At 44.6% G+C, this 25,548-nt stretch overlaps 2 protein-coding genes across 21 annotated transcripts in view; one reads left to right on the top strand and one right to left on the bottom strand.

Moving 5' to 3' along the window:
• LOC6610486 (supervillin) overlaps positions 1 to 25,548 on the bottom strand; it is a 106,006-nt gene that overhangs the window by 22,782 nt on the left and 57,676 nt on the right. For 5 of the 20 annotated variants that reach the window (XM_032719654.1, XM_032719657.1, XM_032719661.1 and 2 more), the window contains 7 exons: positions 23,414 to 23,905; positions 22,537 to 22,985; positions 22,297 to 22,396; positions 20,285 to 21,887; positions 15,465 to 16,027; positions 14,340 to 14,462; positions 10,054 to 10,525 (listed from right to left, as the gene is read on the bottom strand). In XM_032719654.1, coding sequence (XP_032575545.1) covers positions 10,054 to 10,525; positions 14,340 to 14,462; positions 15,465 to 16,027; positions 20,285 to 21,887; positions 22,297 to 22,396; positions 22,537 to 22,985; positions 23,414 to 23,905 — 3,802 coding nt within the window. Of the gene's footprint in view, positions 1 to 9,420; positions 9,674 to 10,053; positions 10,526 to 10,852; positions 12,552 to 12,619; positions 13,012 to 13,574; positions 13,610 to 14,339; positions 14,463 to 15,464; positions 16,028 to 18,601; positions 18,676 to 20,284; positions 21,888 to 22,296; positions 22,397 to 22,536; positions 22,986 to 23,413; positions 23,906 to 25,548 lie in introns of those variants that run through there. The other 15 variants (XM_032719655.1, XM_032719665.1, XM_032719659.1 and 12 more) reach the window with 12 other exon arrangements.
• Positions 193 to 1,159, top strand: LOC6610488. The gene is made up of 2 exons (XM_032719701.1): positions 193 to 638; positions 704 to 1,159. Exons 1-2 carry the CDS (start codon positions 225 to 227, stop codon positions 1,049 to 1,051), a joined length of 762 nt encoding a protein of 253 aa, XP_032575592.1. The 5' UTR covers positions 193 to 224; the 3' UTR covers positions 1,052 to 1,159.

The following is a 25,548-nucleotide window of genomic DNA, read 5'->3' as shown; positions in this document are numbered from 1 at the left end:
GCCAGCAGCCTGGTGTTTATCTATGGTTTATCATTGGCCAAAAGATAATGCGCTACGGCAATAGAAAAGTTTTGCAAAACAGATAAGAGCATCGCGAAAGGAAATCACATAACATTCTTATCATCGCGCCTGTCAGCCGCATAGGGTTTGCATATAAAAGAGCTCTCCGCCAGAGGCAGTGCGTCAAAAGAGCTTCTGTCTCCGGTGAATGGTGAATATTTGCAATGGGTCCCGAGATGTCATCCGTGAAAGTGCTGGCCTCGCTGGCCGTGATCGGTTTATTGGTTTTGTCTCCTGCGGAGGGTATCAGCCGACCATTGCCTCCATACGTGGGTCTGCCCACCCAGGATGGCCTCACGCGTCTGTTTCTCAATTCACGGGTCACGCAGACAGATCCCTTTGCCTCGGTGGCATGTTTCGGTGGCTACATCGGTGAATCTAACTTGATCGCGGAGCTTTACAGTGCCAACTACACCAAATGCTACAATGCGGCGGCGGACTCCAGGAAGGGTATCGATGCCGACTTCCTGGCCACTCGCAGGACTATCCGACTTTCTTCCGAAAGAGTTTGCAGCGAGCTCAGGGCTTGCAACAATATTAACACAACCCTCGCATCCTTCCAATGTCATGCCAATGTGGTAATTGGACCCCCTTTAAACTATGAGACAAACTTGCACCTACTGTAAATTCCCGACCATTTCAGGGCTCCAACAACACTGTGTCCACCTACAGCATCTCGGGTAACGCCTCCGAGTCGGCCAGCGTGCTGGAGGAACGCTACCGAGTGGTGGATCTGCGCCACAGCCAGTGCTGCCAGAGAGCGGAGCGGCACTACGTGGAGTCCACTGCCAGGAACTACAACTACCTGCAGGCCTGTCTGGATGGCCGCGCTAAACCGAAGCCCATGCCCAAGCCCACATCTACGACCTCCACAACGACCACCACCACCACTACCACGACCACCGAGGCACCCACCGAACCACCAACCACCACCGAGGCCCCTTTAAACGTCGAGGATCAGTTCAAGCAGCTTTTGAATTTGTTAAACTAATGCCCACCAAAGTGTACAACTTTCTGAAGGAGAAGCTTCGCAATTAAAGACAGGGCAGTCGCCAAGCAAACAATCCTTGGGCAACCATTTGCCCAACTCGAAATTCAACCCTCTGGCAAATAAATTAACCCTGCAAAAAGGGGTTGTAGGATTGAGTTTCGCAAATGGCAAAGAAGAAGGAATTAGCAAAATATTTAGACTAGGAAAAGGAATATCCTGGCAATTTGCTTGTGTCAGTGGAAGGGCTTTAAAATTGTTGACCTTTAACTAATTTTTAAGTGCAAGCTATTGCTGTGCAATCTCAGAACCTCATGAAACGCACCTCGCGCGCTATAAATGACCATAAGTTTAGAGCATGATTGATGAGATCCGAAAGAAAGATTTTTAATAGCAGCCCCAGGCTCTTCCGATTTCGACACCTCAAGGCGGAAACGCTTTGATTAATGATACCGTATAAAGAAATTATTTGAGCCAATAATGAGCCAAATGCGAAATAATTCGACAAGATCTTGAGATGGCAGAGATAGACAAAGATAGACAAAATTATTATGCCATTTATGGCAATGAAAATCAAAGTGGAGGAGCACACAGAGCTGGCCAAACTGGAGAATGGCCATAAGCCATTGAAGCTGGCCGCTCTTTGGTGCCAATCCCCATCCACAATTCCCAATCCCCTTTTACCAATCAAAAGAACACGTTTGGCTTTTATGGCTTTTTTTTTTTTTTTATGCTTCATTCCCTTTTAAGTCGATGGCCAAGTCGGCTTTTCTCTGTGAATGCCTCCACCTTCTAGGGCTTGAGTAAAATGAAAAGAACGAGATTCAGGAGAAGACAAAGACATGGCCATAGACGAAACACCTGTTGGGCCCAGAGCAAGTGGCTCATTTATTAGCACAATTGGCGTGGCATTCGACGCTGGACGCTTTTTATGGACCGGCCAGCAGAACCGCGGTGCAGTATGCCACTTATGTGCAATTCCCGGAATGCGATTACGTAAATCTGGATGCGTTTTACTGCAGACGAAGGGGAGTGGCTGGCTATCTGGCTTGTGGGTTTCTAATTAACTTTTGCTGCAAAACTAATTAAAATGCAACTTGTAGTTGGGTGTTTACGACGTGGCCCCTGATAATTGCCGCTGAAAATCCCAAGGAATGCTCAAGGGGTGTGGCGATTATGCTACGTAGGCTAAGGTGATAAAGATTGCAATTTATAAGCCACAACCACAACTTAGTTAATTAATTTAGGCATTGCATTGAAACTTAATTGATTTGACCAAGCACCGGCCACCATTACTCAACTGCACAAATTTCCCGCACCGCCTTTCATCCGATACGACCAATGTTGAAATGCGAGGAATTAATCACCTACTCATGTAAGCTGCAGAACGCCATTCCTAACCCACATTGACGGCACAATTTACGCGCTTCATTGAGCTTCGCCTGAGACTCTAGACTCTGGACCCACTCAGCCATGGCGAAAATTGTATAAAAATAAACAAAAACAAATGCCGCACGAAAATCTGAGGCTTGTCAACGTTATGCATAACCAAACGAAACGAGTTTTCCTCGTCCGAAAACGTGAACTTTTCGTTTTCATTGGGCCACCGGCTGAAAATTGGGGGAAATGTGTTAATGCAACGTGAGAGCGCCAGTGAAAAATGCTCAATAAATATTTGCGAGTGTTTTGCATAAATAAATGAAAATTGCTTATGCCAAAAACGAAGCGGACTGACAGCCTGGCCAATTAAGGAAAAGTTGCAAGTGCGATGGCGGCATCGTTGTCGCCAAAAACAAAAGCCACGAAAACATGTGGCAGCCAGTAAATGAGGTGTCGAATCAATTAGATCCTGTATGAACTATAGGGAGTTAATCAAACAACTTTTAAGATTTAGATACAATGCTTACAATGACCATTTCCTTTTAAGGTATGTTCTATGTATCCTTTAGATATTATAATCATAATGTGCTCATTATCTCAATATACCCTGGCTATCCGTCTGTTTACAGGGTATTTAACCAACTGTACGTAAAACTAGTTTGCCTGGAGCTGAAAAAACCAACAACTGAAAGCGCAGAAAAGGAAATCGTCGCCCGTCGTCATCGAAGTTGTGGTTGTTGTTGCTGCTGTTGCTGCCTTTTAAGGCTTTTTGGCGTGTTGCGCATGCGCCGTGTATGCTATCAATTTCAGCGCAGCTGTATGGGTGTGTGTATCTATGTGCCGGTGTATTCGGGTCATTCGCATTTTCACATTTTAAGGCGTAAGTTGTTTTTGGTTTTGCATGTTGATTTTCTTAAGATTTCTGCCTTGCAGCCTGGCCTGCACTTGCCGCCTTTTGCTGTTGCTGTAGCTGCCAGTTGCACGTTGCAAGTTGCAACTTTTACTGTCAGTGAACACACAGGGAGCACGCCCCGCCCCCTTTTCCTGCTGTCTTGGCCAAGTTTGTGGGGCCGCCTGTTAATGGGTAATGGCATGTTGTTGCTGCCCGATGAAGCGATTTTTGCTTTGTTTGTTACTTAATTGCGCCAAAGTCATTAATAATCGATTAACAATTTATGGCGAGAGGATGCTGATGATGATGGCCGATGGACGGCTTCAAATCGCAGGAAACTGGGGAAGGAAGTGCTCGGGCCTTCCTTTTTGATTTAGAGAGAGTACGCTATTTAGAAGATTAAAAGGCTATCACAGACGCATTTTATGGAGACATCATTTAATGCCAAAGATTTGCTACTTTTCCCCCTTTAGAGGATATTCATTTTCAAAAGTTGCTTCAAACTTCTCGATAAATCATTGGAAATATTTGTTTTTGTGACTTTTATAGCGCTTACTTATCGACATATGGAAGTCGTCTGCGAATGCCAGCTGTCTCGCTTTTCAGCGTAGAAGCCTAAGCACCGAGCAACAGGTGTCTAATTGATTGACTGACAAGCGACAGTCGACAACCGACAGCCAAGATGGTTTGATTGGGGGTCTGGGAGTTGGATGGGAGCTGCAGCTTCAGGTGGAGCTGGATGTGCAAATGGAAATGGCAATGCATTGACAGCCAGGGCCAAACAATGCAATTCAATATATCAAAGGAAACCAGCTCATTGTTTGTCACTCTGTCGCCCAGAAATCGATAGTACGCGATAGCAAGTGGCCTGAATGCTGCGCACATCAAGGAAACCGAGGCTGCAGTACATGCCACGTAGTTCGTACAGAGGAAATTGAATAGCCAGGCACACGAAGATGCTGCGCCAAACCGAAGGACTGAAATAATAAATGCCCAATGATGATATCTATGACAGGGCAGACAGACAAAGGAGCCAAGCCAGCAGGCCTGCACAAAGAGTTGCTTTCAGCTGCTGGAAGATGGAGTCCGCAATTGAGGGCAGTGGGCAGGGGAGCTGCACACAGAGAAAATCGAGATTGCAATGAGAGTGCATGAAGTTCCAAACTGACAGTCGCATCTTCTAGATACAATTTGATCACAAAAATACACATGTATCCATCAGAATTTAACAAAATGAATGAATATAATTTATTTTAGGGATTAAGCTCTTCTTTCGATGAAAAATCGCGTGATTAATCTCCCAAGAATACCACAAATATTTTTCCAAGTATGAGGACCAGCTGCAGTTGCAGATTTATGAGCGCTTGTCAGACAACAAAAGTAGCGAATACGAGTCCACGAATCCACATTGCTGGGCAGAACTTTGTCCGAAATGAGTTCATTGTACGGGGACGCGAAGGAGGTGGCATTCCTCCCCAGAACGTCCTCCTTGAATGCCCCGGCTAATGAGTTGTCAACTGGCCTGATGAGTTTTATTTGCCAGCCAGACAGGCCAGGCAAACATAGCATGCAAATAGTGAGGAGCCCCGCGGATTTGCATATTATCCTGGCGGGTTTGTTGACTTCGCGAGTGTCAAAGTCAATGTCGGAAAAACTCCGTCTGGGACTGTTGAAGTGACAGTTTAAGTGCATCTATTACGTCTCCTGCGCCCTAAAAATATAAAATATGCGCCCACAAAGCGGCGACTCACGTTTCCGCTTCTGGCCATAAAACCGAATAGATTTATGGGCATGGCCACTATGGTGGCGTCCAAGCATAAAAGGATGTGATGCGCTGGCCGAAAAATGACTCATGAAATGTGCACTAACTGCCAGGAAATCCGAGGCAGAGCGAATGGAGAATGCTATTGAGTAGCTATATATATTTGTGAATTCTAAATGGGCTTACAGACTATCGAGTACCATAAGCTAGAAACATTAAAAAGCTATCATTCAGCACAGTACAATTTTTATTGATTTCCAATACTCGAATCTCCTCCAGAAACTGCTCGTTTCGACAGCGTTTCTATCGCCTCCAACTGTTGGCAATTAGTCCTCATTAAAGTCATATTAAGTCAGCTAAATCCACGAAACCAATTTTTGGGTTTCGTCATTTCCTGTCAGTGGATTTTCTAGTTCGCTTTTTGCTAGTTGTATTTTTGAGTAATTCGAATCCAATTGCGAAATTCTCGAGTTTTTGGAGCACGAGCCATAAATTAGCTGGCCCAAAAAACTGAGGGGGCATTGATGGGGTATTTAATGCGCTGCGAGTGTGGGAGATGTGTTTCATAATGCACTCGATCAAGGGTTTATCTCCCCAGTAAGTCCAATTAAACGATAGTTGGACAATCAACGCCACAGGCCAATTTGCCCCAAAAGCACTTGCCCAGACAAATTGAGGAAGCGGAGCATTTGAAACTGACAGTAACAGCCAGCGGTAGATACATTTTCGATACAGAAACACACAGATACAAAGGTACACAGATACAACAGCTGTGCAAAGCGTAGACAAAAGGCTAGAGAGGGAAGCAGCTAAGCAAACAGGGTATAAACCAAAAGGAGTCAATGTACCAGAGCCCAGCGATTGTGTAATATTTTAGACAACTTGGGGAAGGCAAGCGCGATTGAATCGGGAATTGGTTGGTCGCAGGACCAGGACCCATAAAACTTTCCCGGACGCGAACAACTTCATCAATCGACGATGTTGCTGTTGCTGCTCAGATTTTTCCAATAAAAATAATATTTATAGCCCCGTGGAGGGGGAGCAGAACAAACCGAAGCGAAAACATAATTAATGGATCAGTGCCATGGAATTATGTGAGTTTAATGGTTGTGTAATCTGGAAATGCATTCTCCAGCACGCAGCGCAGCATCAAATAACATGCCCCAAATGGAAATGTTTCTCCACTCGATTCGGGGGCGGGGATATCGGCTATATGGCTATGGGATGCCATTGTATCGGATCGGTTCAGCCGCAAAGCTTTCCGTTTGATAATGCATCATTCGATCACGCGGCGACGGCGGTGGCGGCATTTTTCAATTAATGCCAGTCGATCGAAGTCGCCATATGCACTCAGGCAAATGGCTTTTAAGCATATATATCTTACATATCGGTCTAGCGAAGATTATCCATAACAACATATGGTCTTATGGTATGATTTCTACCATGAATTACTGTCTATAGAGCTTACTGCTTTATGTTTAATATATTTATATGCTTATTTCTTTGTGCACTGGGCGAGGCCCCTTAGTTTTTCCAGCTGAACGAACTGGCTTCTCCCGCAGAACTTTTGTTTCAATCCGCCTCGCTTATTTGCTTTGGCTCTTTAGCGTTTGGACTCACGTTTTTCCTATACACCGACGTGATCGGGCATTGCTATCTCCATCTCTATCCCTCGGCTAGTTGCCCTCTCTTTCTTCGTTGTGGGTGTTGTGCATGTGGATTTGGGGTAATGGTGATGCACATCCACTTCCAACACTTTCCCATGTGTAGCATGGAAGTGAAATTAACCCCAAGTGCCCCTTGACTATCATAAAAATCCGAGGCGATAAGCAGCACTCGACTGTATATTTATTTGTTTACAAATGAGCACTTTGTTATAAAAAGGGAAAACGAAGAGGCAACTTCTTATCTAGGTAAACTGCATAGGCATATTTTCCAAGTGTAGAGAAACCTTCTTCAATACTTTTCCGAGTATTTCGCCCCGTTAAAATATCAAACAGAGCTAATAAAGTTGCTACTAAACAAATGTCAATATTCCTTGAACAAATTTGAATAATCATAAGTGCTGAAATTTGAGTCTAATCGGTTTCCCTGAAAGCAGTGACTGCACTATTTTCACTGGCGATTAACTATTATTTAATTGGTTATGGGCAGACACGCTCGTCATTAAAACACTAATCAAAATAAAACAAATTGCAAACTAATTTCGTTTTCATTTCCCGCCCATCAAATGGAACCGCCAAAAGAAATTCGCCACGGGCCAAAACGAATGAGAAAATAAGGTGAATAAAAGTACAAATTATGCAAATTCATTGAAAACGAAAGGCATTCTCCAACAACTTAAACATTTGATTCGCTCCGCATTTGATTATTCATTAGCTGCCATTTTTTTGGATTACCTGTTTTGTGGGGGAGTTCATCAGCGAACTGAAATTATGCAATACAACTCAGAAAAGTTTGAATAAACAAATATAGAGTTAAAATAAATTGCTGGAGGTAAAACTCTTATAATTTTAATTGATTTCATTTTTCGAACGTGCCTGCTTTGGATATTTATGCAAAAACTGGCCTGAATTTGGGACCTTGAACTGAGAGACAATAGACAGCAAACACTTGATAATTAAAATCGACTAAGTCAACAAAATTTGGCTAAAATTGCTCAAGCGAGTCGGACTCTAAAAACTGGAAAGAAATAAAACCAAAACAAAAGCATCGGCTGCAAACATTTTTTCGTACAGATCGACAGAGAGAGAAAAACAATAGGGAATCCATGTGCAAGCAAACACGAAAACAACAACAATGTCTGGACAAGAAGCTTAACAACAACAACAAATCTGTGGCGATACACTAAAAAAATATACTGGCAGTTAGAGATTCGCAAAGTAAATCCATTAAATTTTTAAAGTTTAATGGAATTTCCCCAAACTGATAAAGAAGTAAGTTTTCAATAAAAAGATTGGTAGGTATATATTTAAATTATTGGTTCATAAAATGCCTTATGAAGTCAGTATTCTACAAAAACATAACTTATACAAATTTCCTTCAGCGCAATACTTTTTCGTTACTTTTCGTTTCATTTTAGCCCCAACTTTTTTCAGTGCATTGAACTCTGCAGAGGTTTCGGTTAATCAGCAAAATGTTTGAATGGAAACAAAACAACCATTTTACAGTTTTTTTCGGGTGTTCGACTGCAGGTAAGACAAGGAGAACGGGAGTTGGAGCGAGACGGAACCTGGCAGATGCAGCCCTTGCGAAAAATAAAGGAACTTCTGGTTTTTGTGAGAATCCTCTCTCCAATTTGTACAAACCTTTAAGGGACTGCAATAAAAGCCGCTGTTTCCACTGCAATTTGCACTTGCACTTTCAATTGCCAGCAATTGTTTTAATTAAGAAGCAAAACCTTCTTTTTGCTCGTTGCAACGATGAATTATAATTTATAATTTTTACAACCGCCACAAAAACGCGCGCGTTTGTAAAAGGTAAACAACTAAAACGTAAAACACGTATTTGCACTGAAACCTAATAAAATCGTTGTACATTTACTACAGAATATATTCCATCATTTTTGTGCGCACTAATATCCGTAACTTTTGTTGTAATGTTTCATAAACAAAACCCGCGTCACAAACAGCTGTGCGTCGTTTCTTCTTCTTGTTCCGCGACGCTTGAAACGACCGTTCGGGGCGAAAACTGTTTAAAAATCGCGCTGAATTCCGGTTTTTGCCTGTTTATATACCGCACAGAGTGACCAGTTTCACTGCAGCGGATAACGCTGCCATATTATTTTTGCACACAGCTACTCTAATTCTCTCTTAAGTACATTTCCTTACTCTCTTTCTGTTATGTTGTACGAGATAAAAGCGCCAGTGCGGCAGAAGTTGGAAACTTGGGTCGATGGTTTGAAACTACGGAATTACCAGTAATGTTAAGGTTGACATTCTGCTGGGTAACGTTCAAACTAACACTTTTGTTAAAAGAGTGAAAGAAGAGAAAAATCGATTCGTATCGTTATCGATGTCAAGTTTGAAGCAAAAGGAGAATTATCAATTTGCCATTTGAAAGTTTGGCGCGAAACGATAACATAGAATACTTCTTTTGGAACTTTTAGGAAATATAAGCAGTAGATTATATCAAACTCCATGCTGTTATTAAACATTTAGTTAGTAAGAAAGAACAGTTAGTGGCCAAACAAAACTACAGTTAATTAGGATTTCCGTGAACTTTATTAATGTTTCTTTTTATTTGATTTATCGGCTTTTTCGCATCACGTAAAAATATATAATGTGGCAATAATATATCGTTTAAACAAGTTTTCGATAAAATATATTATTTCTTGTGTATATATCAGTTAATTAGTTTTTGCACAAACGGTAGTAAGCAATGCAAGTTTAAACTTAGTTTCTAATTTTTTACAAAATGTCTGGGCTGAAGAAGCTTGTAAAGGGGTTTCGGCTGCTGCTGTATGAGCAACACTTGGCGCTGCTGCTGCTGTTGACCTTGTTGCTGCGGCGGATGCGGCTGATGTGGCTGTGGCCGCTGGCCAAGTGGCCAGTAGTAGCTCCTTGCCACGGGCTGCACTCTGACTAGGAATCTTTTGTTCGAGTGCGGAAAATCGGTTAAATCGAAAGCAAAAGTCTCTTCGGCAAACGAACACAGGGTGTGGAGTGTGGCGGAGACATATACAAATGTTCAATACAAAGTGATGAACGTCTTACTAATGTAAATTTCATCTCAACTCGACAATAATTGTAAATATTTAGTTTTACTTTTGGGAACCAGTCTTGAGGAGCACACACATTTGATGCATGTGTGTTGCTGTCTAAACGTTATGTCTACATATACGATTATAAAACCACGATGCCGCGGAACGTCGCACAGTTACAGCAGGTTAGTAATAGCTATGGGTTAGTGCACTAACACACGGAGCACTGGACGAGGAGGAGCAGGACCAGGACCAGGACCAGGACTCACCCATCTGGCTGATTCTGCTGCTGCGACTGCTGCTGTTGCTGCCGGCGACGTCTGGCCACAGCGCTGTTCTTGATTATGGCCTCGATCTCGCGGCCCCCCGAACTCTCGCCTTCGGATGCCGAGGCACAATTCCCGGCTGCATCGTCACGGGCCAGCGATCGAGGTTGCCCCAAGGTGGAGAGATTCCTCACCAGGTTCACGGCATCATCGTGCTTCGGCGTGGAGTTCTCCGAAACGTTCCTCAGGATCTGGGCTAGATTCCTCTGTGGATTGTCCACCTCATCACTAGCTGCTCTAGTGGCATCTGCCGAGGTTGCAGACTTGCGGAGATTGGAAACAGTGGCATGTGTGGAGCGTTTGAGCCGGTTCTTCAGCTCGGCATTGAGGTCCACGGGCATTAAGCCGCGTCCCATACCCAGCACTGGCATTCCCGTCTTAAGAATGCTCTTAAGTGGTTCGGTGCTAGGTTTTCCTATAAAATATTATAATTTTCACATATAAATTCATGTTAAATTTGCCCAATAATGACGATTGTGAAATCAGTACGAATGCAGCAAATCAATCCTTAAAAGCAGGCAAAAATCATAAATAACATGCTCAGTCACAGCTTACGTACAAATTTGAAAAGCGCAGAGAAAGGCTCGAGGCCACAAACATGCTCAAACACGATAAAGTACTTACTCAGCATTTGAATTTTAGCTAATAGTGTGTACCTCCCATTCTTTAGCACATTTCTTGTATTTATTTTCTTGGTGTAACAACTTCCATTAATTAAATATTACAATAATAATAATAAATGTAATACATACTCATCATAATATAATTCCGTTTAAGGTACAATTCGTTTTTAAATGTAAATAAAAAGTAGTGTTTTATGTATATATAAGCACAAAGCTGTTTCGCATAATAATAATATAGGGTAAAGGTAAACTGGAAGGCTTTGCTGGCCAGACATAATATACGAGCCGTTGGGAATAAAACTGTCTCTCGGTTTAAATACATTTCTAACATACATAGGTTTATTTTCATTTATTACTTCTTTTTCGCTTGACATATCTGTGGAATTTTCGTTTCGTTCAGTTTGTTTTCATTATTGGGATTACTGTGAGACAACTAGAATCGGGATCGGACGCATCTATCACACTGAGCGCGGACCCACACGAAGAGAGCGATATTTGTGTTTGTGTTTGGGACTTCGGGGATTTGGAAAAATTGGGAAATTTTGAATGCTCGGCCAAAATAGACAATTTTTCAGCCCAGTAACTCGCCGTACAACAGCTTGAAGTTCCTGCCGGCGGCCCGGAGCTCGTCGGGCGTGACCTCAATGTCCTCGATGGTGGAAATGGCGGCCTTCCGCCGGCAGACGGGCGAATGTGCTCTCTTGGGACTTGGCATGGCTGTGGGACTGGTGCAGCCGCTGGAGTAGTGATCCATGGACAGGGGTCGCGTCCTCTTGAGCAACTCCCGCCGTTTGGAAACCACGGTAGTAATCTGCGGCAGTTTCACATGCGCATTTTTGGCCTCAACTTGGCTGGGTGGCAGCGATTGGGTTTTATGCAGGGTGGTCGTGCTGTTGCAGGTCTCCTTGACACCAAAGTACTTGGCAAAGCGATCGTCCACATTGGGCGATCGCATTCCTACGGTCACGGAGGTGATCTCGGTGGTGTGTCGCCGATTGACGGGCTGTGGTTGCGGCTGCTGTTGTTGCACCAGTCGGCTAATTTTCCTTCGCATCTCGGACACCCTGGGCGGAGCTCGATCCTCGTCCTGCGACTGCTGGTGCTGCAGATGTTCCTGCTCATTGGAGGCGCAGTTCTCCTTGCCCGAATCGGAGCCACTGTCGCTGGTTCCGTTTGCTAGCTTCTCGGTATGTGGTTTCTCCTGCTGCTTTTCTATGAAGGGAGACTTAACCTTGCCAATGGTGCGCGAATGAACGGACAGGCTAACGGGCTCCAGGCTCTGCAGCTTGACCATGCAAGAGTTGCTCCAGCTGGTGCTCCCACTCCTACTACTGCTGTTATTGTTGCGATCACCGCGGAAGGTATCGGGCAGGACCAGCTTTCCCACAGTCCGTATGCTGATTCGCAGGGGCGAGGTGGACGGTGGCGGATCGGTGGCGGACCTGGTCAGCACGTGGAAGCCATTGTGCTGGGGAGACTCCCTCTGGACTGCCTCCTTCTTCCTCAGCTTGACCTCATCCTGGACCACTTGCTCCTTGACCTCCTCATGCTCGGGCTCGATGATGCTCTCCAGCGTGAGACTAGATGGCTCCTTGTCGTATGGAATCGGAGAGTAGTCCATGGGCGTGGGCGTCACACTGACACTGCTGGCGGATGTGCTGCTCCTGGGAGTGGTGCGATCGCCGGGCGGACTCCTCGAATAGCTACTGGTGCGACTGCGGTACCTACCACCGGCACTGGCACTCCCACCTCCTCCGCCGCTCTCGCACAGATTGCTGAAGAAGGCCAGCCGCTCAGCCAGCGACAGGGATGAGGGTTCTATATGGGGTTTGGTTTAGAGATTAGTTTTTGCTAGAGTTAATCCTTGTGGTCCTTGCACCACTTACGCATTGCATTTGCACAATCTGCTCGAACTGTCTGTCACTAGTTGGAAGTATACTTTAAGTTTAAATATTCATTGCTGCTGCTCTGGCTGCCTGTGGTTTCTTTCAGATGCGGCGACTTACAAGACTCAATGACGAGCTGCGCATTCGGTTATATCCGCTGCCCACACTCAAATGCTGTCGCTGCCGCTGCTGCGATAATGCTATACATTTCCCGCACTACACTATCATTTGCAGCAGCCTTTATCACGCACTGGACAAACTGACCGACCGACCATCACAAAAGATGATTTGTACCCCCGCATAACTGAATCATAGAAAGTTTGTCTGGCGTTTGCAAAGCAATTTCTATAATTCGCCACTTTTTGCGCCATTTACGCTTTTTGCTTTGTCCACCACACACACACACACAACTGCCATCTTCTCGATTTTCATTTTCATCTGTAACTTTCGATATTGGTTCTTCCACAGCGCTTTCAATTGATATGAACTTTCTTTGTAAGCGTCTGAGTGACATGTTATGTGTGGGTTGTTCGACTGATAAACGCAAAGAAATGATGGAAAGTTTAGTGAACATTACTTATGAAGAACTGGCCAAATGGCTTGAATTATTTATTAAAGAGAACCGCTTTCGAGCTTAAGGAAATCATAAATATAAATCATGAAACCATATAAGTCAAATCATATGATAGTATCGCGATATGGTACAAGTAAAGTTCTTCAGAGTTTTGTATGTGGCTAATTAAAATTTGCTTTTTGATTGCTAATATTTCTTTGTTAAAGGCCCTTAAACATTTGTGCATGCTAATTATATATTTAACTGGCGTCTATCAAGGTCAACGCCATTCCACCTTATCGACAATACATTTTACTGCCTGTTTTTAGGCCAAACCACAAAGAACATGACGCAAACTCGCATCTGTCGGTCATACCGATAAGTGATATGAAGGAGGCTCACCCATTTTCAAGTGTGTCAGGAGTTGTGGTGGATGACTTTCCAGGAAGAAAACGCCATTCGGGTAGGCGTAAAAAATGTTGTTAATTAAGACCGTTAAATTATGAACGCTTAATTAACTGCGTTAACTGCCATCGATGGAAATGTGGCAAATAAATATGGAAAAATAAATCACGCGCGTCTTAAATTACATAAAATACAGTTGTGGGGCATAAATTATTATTAGTTTTCTCATGCGGCAACAACAACAGCAATAAAACAAGTCAAAACAGCAACAGTAACGAGGAGTTAATTCATTTGTTAGAGAACTCAAACTGGCGAAAATAATGAAAAACTCGTAAATGAAAACCCAATGTACGCACATGCATGGAAAACCGAACTAGAGTACAAATTTCTTTTCCATTTTTCCATTTCTTTCATTGCGCAATTTGGCGTGGCTGCTTTTTTTGCATCCCGAATTCGGCATTGTTTATTTTTTATCGGCCAATGCGAATTTGTTCGAGTTAATTATGAATTAGTCTCAGGCGAGTCAATAAAAACTATATGAAATTATAGAAAACACAGACACAGTAAGCAACAACAATAAGTATTTTGTACATGTTTATCATTCCAAATGAGCATCGTGCAAATCAAACGTAAAAGATAAAATGGCCAAGTTGAGGGAGGAGTTGAAAGCCGGAAAAGCTGGAGCATATCTCTATGTTCCCAGCTTATCTGAGTATCAGTCTCCTCCCTTAAGAATCGATTAATATCCATATAGTTACTCACCGAATTCCGCATCTATCGTTGCATTTGGCGTGGACTGCTCGTCACTCTGCATGGAGTTGCCGGCTGCACTTGAAGACACCTCCGCCGATGACGCTGGTGGAGATTGACGGGTGGTGGAGGATCCTGAAATGTATGATTTGATTACAATGGTTGTACTGTGCCGCTTGATGGTGGTAGGCATATCTAAGTTAATAAATCAAATGTTGTATCCCAAAAGTGTTGCACAAACAAGAATAAGAAAATTGTTATGTGCTTTCTCTTCGAGTGTACTACTAATAACGTTCAAATTTTGGCATAGTTCTCCAGGCGGGCCTGGTTACTATTACATGACTTCGATACGGGCTCGATAACGAAAGTCTAATCAAAAGTGACCTGCACCACAAACCCCCGACTACCCCTTCCCGTGTCCCATTCACCTGGTCACAAATGTTGCGCAACACGCAAGCCTCAATTAGTTGCTGATTGCCGGAGACGGCGACTTTCCGAAGTGCGGGTGAGTGTGAGGCAAGTGACACACATTTTACAGCTTATTAACTTGGCCAACAACCATGAGAGGCCTGCCGCAACAACACCGAGCTAATGGCAAAATCTGGCAAGCACTCTGGAGTGGGCTCTACACACATTGACCAGCAGTGGGGGGCCTAACTAATTAATATTCGCAAAGGTATGGCTTTTGCTGGGACTCTCAAATGTTTAGGTGTTTGCTTAGTGTCATCCAAAGTGGCCCATAAAATAGAATTGTCATAAATTATTTACTAACTAACTCTAACCCTTAAGCCCTATCTATTTATTTTCCTATCAACTAACTTCCTTCGGTACAATACTGCTAACTCCACAGAAAAGCACTGTGGCCCTAGCCCAACCCCAGCTCTAATCTACTCCCATTCTGGCCACTGTGGTCTTGGCCTTCTTGTTCCGGTCGGTTTGCGACATGGGGCAACCAAGTTCGCAGTGCCACCGGTTCACTTAGCGGTCGCTGCTCGTCTGCTTTATTGCTTCATGCTAATTTCTGCGAAGCCAGCGAATGACGACGATAATGGCGGTGCTGATAGGTGGGTGAATGGCATCCCGACCCACAAACTCCCCATCAGCAGACCTTTGCTATTATTTGGCTACTATACTAACCCGTTGCCCGTTGGTTGCGCGACTGCTCCTGCAATTGCTGGAACATATTGGCCCTGGCCCGAACGCTGTTGCTCCGCGTGAGGCCACTGGGCGGTGTCATGGTGGTTGCGGTGGTCGCGGAGGTTGAGTTGGCAGATGCGGAAGCGGCTGTCTCGTCGCTCAGCGACTGGATGGCCGAGTCCTCCTCCAGAGCGGACATCTCAAAGATGTGCTCGCTGTCCGTGCCGATGGATAGGGTTAGCTGCTCGCTGAGGTTGATGCTGTCGTTCACCGAGTTCTGTCGTGCCAAAGCGGAGCCACCAGTAGCCTGACCGGCCAGGTGGACAACTCGCGGCGACTGCAGCGGTTGGGTGGAGCTGCGGGCCAGGCGGAACGAGGATCCCGCTCCCGAGTTCGTCGACGAGGATAACAGCAGTGGCGCGGGCACGTGGCTGAGTGGCTGTCCGGTGATCGGGGAAATCAGCGGTGGGTGCGGTGCGTGGGTCAAGCGGATGTCCAGCGGCTTGGTGGGTTTGAAGGCCGATGTGGCCGAGATGTCGAAGGGCGCGGAGTTGGCTTTGAAGCTGCAATAGAAGAATATACAAATCAATAAGCGCAGGTCAACGACAATTTGGTTTCACGGTTTAATATGATATTTTTATATGCCAATATTATAATTTAATGTCATTAAAATATGGAGAAATATTTTTATAGCATATACATTGTTTGTTTTCTGTCTAAAATCTCTTGTTTTCCCCCGGCGCAGAAATTTACATAACAACAGGCTTAATACACTGTGAATCTCTTTGTGAACATTCATCTCTATCATTCTCCCTCGGACATAATTATAGGCAATTTTGGCCAACTTAATTATGTTTTGGTGGTGAAACTTTGGCGCTGCCGGCTGCTGCTGTTGTGGATTCACTGCGCGCCTCCAGGGGAGCGAAGGTAAAAGTTTACAAGCCCGTCGATGGTCGGAAGAATTAGCCAAACGGTTTCGGCAATAAAAAGCCAGCAGTGAAAGGTAATTGAATTGATGATAAGAGGAATAAAAGCTAACTATATGTACTGCCGATTGTGTGTATGTTTCCACACACAGGCTCTCTACTGCATAAGCTTGCAAGTTGATCACCCTCCAAAGGCCTCTTCAACATTTTCCTTCTATATTTAGTACCTCACCTACAACTTGTTCGACTCTCGAGTTTTTCCGATATTTGTTTTGCTTATCAGGCCTATTTTCCACGCCTGGCGCACATCGAATGTTGAAAAGAGGAAGCGGAAAATAACAAAAAGACTAAAAATATACAACATTTTAATGCAACAACTGGCTAATTGGATTTCGGCTGAGGGCGGTGGGGGCAAAAACGGTCCGTGAGAATTCTCTCGTTGGAATTTTAAACACTTCGAGACTCAAAAAAAAAATAATGATTTGCGGCAACAGTTGTCGAGAATTATTGCAAATATATACGACTGTAGATTTCGAGTGATCTAATATAAAATAAAATATATAAAAATATATAAAAAACAGCTCTCGGATTTTGCCAATCTAGCGGATACACAAACCGCAGACATTTGGCGGAATATTTCACGGGCAAAAAACACACATTTAGCGCGCAAATTATTGCAGACACTGGCATTGCTATATAATTTAAATATATTTCGCAAATTTGGCAATTTGTGGCACTCGAATGTTGGAATTTTCATTTGGCTGCACGACTGCACACTTTCATGGAATTTATTTTTAGCGCATTACGAAATATATACATTTCGAGAGCTGAGCGAGAAAACTAGCGATTCGTGGCACACATCTTCTCACTGAATTTCCACGGATTTTCCCAAATTTCATTTTATTGACTACCTTTTTCAATTCACACGCGGTTGGCGAGCTCGTCTACCGGCAACTGGCCAAGAATTTCCGAAGGGAACGTGGTTCTCCTTCCACTAAGCACACACATGCGACTATAGGGTATAGTTACTCCCTACTATCTGGTTCTGCACCTGATAACGCAAAGACCGAACCGCCGAGAGCCGCGCCGCGATTTGGATGATAAATTTATCAGTTAGTTTCGATTTCTTCCGCACACACTATTCACTGTTTATTTTCTTATCTACGAGGCGAGGAATCTATAGTTTTCCGATACTCAAATTCGAGTTCTTTACGTAAAATTTATATTTCAATTTAATTTATTTATTTATATTTCAGCGCTGCTTTGGATACGTGAAAAGTGAAAAAGCGATCGCGAGCAACTGAGCGCAAAAATTGTACAAACAAAACGCCGAGCTGAAGAGCAGAGAACGTGGCAGAGGAAAGTGGTGGGAAGGTGCTGCTCTGCCGCAGTCGACGTCGCTGTCGGCAAATTTAAATTATTTTCAGCTTTATTTTCTTGCCTTTTTTTATTGCCCGTGCTTTATATTTATTTTGGTATGGTATTTTCCTTCTTTTCCGCCGTCTGTCTGGGAAATGTCTTCGTTGGCTTTTCTTTTGCGGTGCATTTTCTTTGACTCTTTCGTTTCGGGAAAGAGAAATCTTCGGCAAGGCAAAGAGCAAAGCACATATAATACAGCTATAATACTAAAAACTGGACATCATTCAAAGTACAATCTAATATGAATAATAATCGTGCTTAAAAATGGCAAAGCATAAAAAACTTCACTCTTAACTGCAACATAAAAGTGCATTGTTTTTGGCCCTGTCATTATGCATAATACTCATTTTTAAGAATTTGTGAATGGACCGACCGACCGTCTGAGGTGTGACATACATGATTTATTTATAGAAAATGCAGACAATTTCTCAATGGGCGCATAAAATAATTATTTCCCCATAGGAAACCTGCATAGATCTCGCCGCAAAGTTCGTTTTTTGACATGTTTACGATTGGGCTATTAATGTGATTCTTTTATAACCGTAAAACCGAAAGGCAAAGTATCGTTTGTGGCTGACTAACTGTTACTTTTTCGTTGGCTATCTTATCGGGAGATTAGGAAAGATACAGCATAACTTCGAATTGGACATTTATGAGCTGTATCGATTTAATCGGCCAACACATGTCAGCGTGCACTTTTTTACTATCTCAATGCTCAATGATTACGATTCGAATTTTTTTCGCTTTTGCTTTGGAAATTTTTTTGAGATTGATTTTCGGTTTTCTTGTTACCGTTTTCTGATGTACGCCTCAAACATTTTTTCGCTCTGACGTCGCTGCAGCAATAACATGGAACGACTGCCGCCCTTCCGGGGAATCCTTCTGGTCCAAAGGTGCAGACACGGAAATTCCAGATAGAAGAAACAAAAATATCTGTATCTGAACGCGTTCGCCCGCTGCAAACTACTGAATGCAACTGGCGAATATGGACAGCATAAATTTCACGGCACGAAGCGTCGGCAAAAGTGCAAAAGATATTGACAATACCGTTCGCTGAATGCAAATGCGACAGCCAGCGAGAGTGTGAAACAAAAACAAAAGCCTTCCAGAACAACCTGGCTTATGCTGTTATTGTTGGTTGATTTGCTGTATTGTTGCTTTTTTGAGGGAAGGGAGTGCCAGAGTGGAACAAAGGCCCCCCAAAACACAAAACAACAATAACAATAATAACAGCCAAACACTCACTCACCAGCAAACACATAAAATGCTGACATAAAAACACAGTTAAACAAGAACGGGCAACTTTGAGGCGGCGCAGGTGGAAGTGGTAGAGGAAGTGGAAGAGGTGCCACTCTATCTTGTAGTCAAAATTCTAAAATGCTTTTAGCAAAGAAACTGGGTTTACGAGCACGACATTGGCCAATTCGCGATTCGCAGAAATGGCCCATTTCAGGTGGGAATTCGTGGCCAACAAGTTGGTAAGAGCTAATTGTTTGCGAACGATGGTATGATAGTACTTGATGGTATCTCATTTTGGCTCTAGAAAGACTAGGAACAAATATTTCCGCACATATGAGCATATTTCTATGGATGCCCCCTTCCAAACTCGCGAATCCAATCGACCTTCCATAATCGCTGGCCATTACTAACCTTTATTTGTATTTCGCGCAACGCCGTGTTCTTGTTGGCCTCAATAGTTGCGCAGGTAATTAGGCAAGCAATAAGCTGCTTAAGTGACACCAGCCACAGCCAGTCGGGCCAATAAAAACTAAAAGGCGGCAAAGAAAAGTGAATGATATGACAGCGGATCGAATTGAGGTTAGCAGCCATGGAGGATTTCAATGGCTTGCTCGCCAACGAAACTTGTTGACATTTGGATGCGGAGCAATGGGAAAGCAATTAAACTATTGCCAAAATATCCGCGGGCGAAATGTGTTGAAGTTTCCATAAGAATCGGCTAGTTTATGGCTACGTGTTTACCGGAGTATGTCCACAGTAAAGTTAATTAAGCCGATCATGACTGGATTATAATGTCGGCTATGGCGCATGAATAGCCAAACAACTGGTACATTTTCCAGTTGACAGTGAGGCGGGGTTGTGGGCACCATGATGGTATAAATATTTATAGGCTCGGCCAAGTGCCAGCCAGAAATGTGCTCGGCGGACCAAAAATAGCAATGAATGCGAGTATATAGACAAATATTGCTCCACGCAAACACAGATACGGATACGGATTGGGATTCGGATTCGGGGGCTGGAATTCTTGGGACCAACGAAGCGTGAACTGGCGTTCGCTGCAGAATCAGTTGACAGCTTGACGGGCCACACGACGTATGCGCAATTTGTGAGCGAGAATGTGGCAATTTGAATGGAAATTCTGGAAAATACTGCCCTGACAAGGATATTCATATTTATAAGGTTTTTATAAGGTGTAATACTCCTAAAACTTAGCAGAAGCAATTAGTTTTGACTTACAAGCTCATCTCCTCGTTGGTCACGGGTTGCGTTTTGTACCGCTCCCTCTGCAAATCCCTGCGCAGCACACTTGGCTTGAGAACCCTTGGGGTGGTGGGTGCTCCATGCTCCGCTGACGATGCCTGCAGTGGCGATTCCCAGCTGCTGTTGGCCCCACCCGCCGCACGGGAAGTGGGCGTCGACAGCATCTCCATGCGCTTGATCCGCTCCGCCACCGATATACTTGTTGGTGTGGTTACGAAGTCCACTGGGGTGCTGGGAGCAGCCTGCGAGGTGGCAATGGCATCTAATGCAGCTGCCAAATCCATACCAGGCTGGACATCTTGACGTTCCAGCGAACGGGTGCGCCTCTTTAGCAAGCTTGGAGAAGTGGTGGACTCCTCCAAATCATGCAAAGCTGATCCGAGCGACCGACGCTTGGACGGCGAGTCTGTCTTTAGGATTGACGATAGGGAATCGTTGACCTCGTTTTCCAAGCCACTCAAATCGAACTCCTCTCGACTGCTTTTACGAGAGCTCTTCAATATAGGACGTATTTCGTGTTCATCCGCCTCGCCAAAGGATTTTTTTTTGAGTATGGGCTTTGGCGGCCGCACAGCCTCCTCGCTGGAGGTGCTCTCCTGCTTTAGGATCGGTCGTATCTCATGCTCCTCACCATCATCGAAGGTGATTCCATCATGGGCAGCCAGTTCAGCAGCAGCCAAAGTTACAGCTTGCGATATAGAAACATGCTTGTGGCATCCTCCGTCCGAAGGTGTTGATAGCGAGTCCTTCTTCTTCAGGATACTGTGTGGCTGGCTCTCCGTGGCCGAAGGGCAGCCGTCGCTCTTGCTGCTGTCGTAGCTGCTCTGCTTGAGGATTCCATGAGCCTGAGCCGGACTCAATCCAGTGCCCGCCTCCTCCAGGGAATTCCTCCTGGCCGACTTGATGAGAATACTACGTTCGTCGGGTGAATGCGAACGGGAGTAGTAGCGCGATTCATCTAGACTCGATCTCTTCTTGAGTATTCCCTGCCGTTTGCAGCGGCCAGCTCCAGCCAAGGGATGATCCACCACGCTAGAAGAAAAGGTCACCGGCGAGGGATTGCTTGAAGCACTGGAGTTGCACTCTCCAAGTCCATGTTCCTTCTTCTTCAGTATGGATACAATTTGGTTTGGGGCAGGTGGTGAATTCTGGTTTGTTGCCCCCAAAGTGGCTCCACCCTCATCCGTGCTCTTCCTGCGCATTATGGCTGACATTTTCTGGTTCTCATCCACCGAAGGCTGTTGCAGCTGCGCCTCCGATTGCTCAGCAATCTTCTTGATCTCGGCCAGATCCGTTTTGGTCCTTTCATTGAACTTCTGGGTGACGTTGCGGGCCGCAGGAGTATGCAGTGGTCGTGGTGCAGGCAGCACAGCAGTCATGGTGCGTACTGGAACCACCGGATGACGAACGGTTGGTATGAACTGGAGATGGGGTTCGGATATGGAGTTGGTTGACTCGCTGCAGGAACTCTTCTGCGGCGTTAGCAAATCTCTCAGGGCGTCATCATCGCCAGGAACCAGGGGACGAGCCATTCCCAGTTCACGACGTCGGCGTCGGCGGGTGGAGGAGGCAACCTCATCTGCAAGAGAAGATCAGGAATTAGTAACCAGTCGTTGGATCTCATGAGCTAAATAAGCAGATTCTGGACATAACACGTGCATAACAATAAGTAGGGACTCGGCACAGCTTGGATTTTAACATATTTTACACAAGTTCTTTCGGTGAAAAAGCTTTCTGGACGCAGCACAAAATGATTTAAGTGAATATGTTGAAAGTGGTATTTAAAATACGTATTATTCTGAGGCGATGGTTGCCACATGACGCTCGAAGATCGAATGAATCATAATGAGGTCTCTCCTCTTTGCTGCGGACTCATTGGAATGCTTATTCAAGCTTGAAGGCGTTCCGAATTTGGTGCCCTGCTGATCATCTCCCCTTGCTGTTTGCTGTTGCTGCACTGCATCCGTTGCTGTTGCCAGCCAACTTACCGCCATCCTTGGTGGCTTCCTCGGTCAACGAACGATTCAAATTCGATTTCCGTTTGGCCGACTTGTCGCGATCTCCCAAACGGCGTGGTGATACTTCGGGCTGTAAAATATAGATGGATTAATATAAGCAATTAACAAGAATTAAATTTCAGGAGATAAACCACTTTAGAAGGTTTAGAAGGTTTCCAACTGGACTCTTTAACCTCTAATATGGTTTACTTCATGAAAATTTCAGTTTACCGTTCGCTTTTGCTTTTGCACGGGACTTAATTGCAGATTAGCCAAGTGGTCACGTCGGCCGTTCTCCGTGTCCTCGGTGCTCATGGTGGAGCTACGTGGCCGCATCCTCAGAGTGCATTCCGCCGTAGCCTTGGGCGGACTGACTGCTCCACCCGTGAAGTGCAGCTCGCTGAGACTCTGCTTCATGGAGACGCCCGAACTCACGGCCACCAAAGGTTGTCGCCTTTGTGTGGGCGGTGTGTCCACAGGATGGGAGGCAGATCTCGCCGGGACTTTGTTCGCTGTGGCTGACGCGACTGGCTCCGAAGTGAATCCACTGGCACCTGGCGACTTGGGCGATAGCTCCGAGTTGCTAAGACGACGTTGTGCTTGGACTCCTCCGTTGCTGGAGGCTCTTGGCGAAACGGGCGAACTGTAGCGATGGCGCTGCTCCTCTTCCTTCTTTTTATCTGCGGGTTGGGTTAGAAGAAGGGGAAACTCACACGATAATGAGGATGACGAAATGCAGGCGTGGCAACACAGAGAAACACGTACAACCATTCTCTACAATAACTATTACAAATTTCAACCGACAGTTGGTAATAAGATGAATTGAAATCTGATATTGTTATTAAATAAAATTTAATCTTAAAAATTGTGATTATAGACACTTTCATATAAAAAATCGATTATGAAAGATATGAAGTGATTTTAAACCTTTGTTTATTGAGGTTTGGTTGCATGAGAAAGTTTGTGTGTTACCAGAAAACATAAGTGCACACAAAACAAACTACAGTGGTTAGGCTACGGGGGTAATGGATTTGGACAGATGGAAAACCTGATGACCTCCACCAATTCGGGGATGAAGATGGGCTGGTAGGAGGAGGAGGAGACTCACCAAGCGCGGCGGCGCGCAGACGACTCGCCTTGGTGGTGCGAACCGCTGGCGAGGATTGGGGCGAGGTGGTCGAGGAGGAGCAGCTGCCGCCGCTCATGAGCGGACTGGCAATGGCCTGCGGAGGCGCAATGGTGGACTGGCACTGGCTGCCGAGGAGCAGCGGCGACAGCGGATTCTTGCGACGCTTGACGGGCGAACCAGCAGCAGATGTTGCTGCTGCGGCAATGGACGTTGCTGCTGCAGATGCGGCTGTCTTAAGCACAATTAACGGGGCTTTGTTGGCATTAGCTAGGGGCGGCATGGGCGTGGCGTGTTGCTGTTTGCTATTGTTGTTGCAAGTGCTTTTGCTGCTGCTGCTGTTGCTGCTGATGGTGTTGTTGCTGTTGCTGCTGTTGCGTTGTCGCGCGTTGCAGTTGTTGTTGGTGCTGTGGCTGTGGCTGTAGGTGCAATTAATACTGCATTTGCCAGCTTTTCCTCGACTTTGGCTGTCTGCTGTAGCATTTTGATGTGTTTTTTTGTTGTTATTTTTTAGGAGGGTAAAATGCGTGGAGTTTTAGTGAGACATTAAAGCTTATGATTGCTGCTTGTTGTGGTTGCTGCTGTTGCTGTTGTTTTGGTTTTGGATTGCATAATGCAAATATGGGTGTCTGGGGGAAAAACTCGGCTCCAATCTAATGGCTAGCTGGCTAAGATTGATTGGTGTGGTGACAAACACGAAATAGTTGCGAAAGTCTCTGGGACAAAAGAAATGCATTAGGCGCCAAACGAAAGTTTCGAGTCGATCTCAGGTCATTAGGTCTCTATTTAACGATGATGTATTAGCTTTGCTGACTTTATTGGACATTAAACTGACAGAGCCAGCGATTAGATTATCGTCCAGCGATTAGATTTCGTTCACATATAAACCAGAATTTATGACTCGCTGAAGAGCTCTGAGTGTGGGAACTAATGGTTTCGAATCGAAAATACCATAAAAAGTATTATCTCAAGTCTAGGCATCCAACTGATGAGGAATCTGTGATTTCCCAATAGATTCTTTGCAAACAAAACAGCTGGAAGCTCTGTAATCCATTTCAACTTTGATGTTTTGGCCCCCAAAGTGGTGGCTTATGTAAAACCCCAGAGATTTCATAATCCACCCAGAAGACGGGCCAAAAGAAAGGGGCGAAAAACATTTTTCGGCAAATCATCTGCCAGCATCTCCGGGTTCCGCCCGTTCATTGCCTTCTGCTGGCTGTCAGAGATCAGTGAACGCTCTAAACTTTCGGGGCGATCGTTGGCCCTCTAGACAGCTCGCGAAAATCAAATTAATTCTACATAAAATGAATCAAAAATTGCCAAATTGGTAAATATTGAAATCAATACGCGCAGTGGCAAAACAAAGGTCGAAAACAATTGAAACGAAATCGATACGGCTGATCGATCATAGCCATCATCAGCATCATAGTTGTTTATTGATTTTTTAGCAGCTGCGCGTTCGTTCTGTGTGGTCGCAAATGCTTGGATCTATGTCAACGATCTTCGGGCGGACTTTCTCAATCCGTTATGCCAGACTCACAGAGACGACTGTCAAAAATTTATGAAACCCTCGTCCAGCCATTGATAATAAACCCGGTTCCGATCCGATCCGATCCGTCCGATCCATTCATTGATAAATAAAATGAAAATTGGGCACAGCTCTCGTCGTCGAAGAGCGGTCTGGTTGGGTTTTGGTTGGGGTCTATTAGCAATTTTATGGCATCTTTCATTTGCCTAAGTTGCGTGAAGACTGGGCATCGATTTTATCAAATGACAAACAATTTTATTCATTTATACAGAGGAAAGGTTTGCGAAAAAACATTTCTTGGGAAACACTGACACTCATAATGCGAATAAAAATTGCGCAAATTATCTTCTTATATAATAATTCGGAATGTTAGACTTTTCTGACATTCGAGAAACCTCGGCAGTCAAAACATTTTGGAATTGATTTGACGACTTGAATCGAGTTGCTCAATTGCAATTTGATTTAAATGTTTTGACCGAAGGCCTCATGAGCCAAATTAACATTTGTCTAGAAAACGTTTTCGCTTGATTGGCAAGCCGACAAAAATCTAATTTAGTTTAAATTGCTTTTAAGTGTTCCAAGCAAAAGA

Source organism: Drosophila sechellia, chromosome 3L (genome assembly GCF_004382195.2).
Source record: "Drosophila sechellia strain sech25 chromosome 3L, ASM438219v1, whole genome shotgun sequence".
Lineage (NCBI taxonomy): Eukaryota > Metazoa > Arthropoda > Insecta > Diptera > Drosophilidae > Drosophila > Drosophila sechellia.
Note: the sequence above shows the minus strand (reverse complement) of the source record. Positions and strands in the feature narration are given on the sequence as shown.

Bases quoted from the DNA above. Each gene is read 5' to 3' on its own strand.
- LOC6610488 (XM_032719701.1), top strand. From the start codon at position 225: ATGGGTCCCGAGATGTCATCCGTGAAAGTGCTGGCCTCGCTGGCCGTG. The intron at 639-703 runs GTAATTGGACCC...CGACCATTTCAG, and splicing joins TCCAATGTCATGCCAATGTG to GGCTCCAACAACACTGTGTC.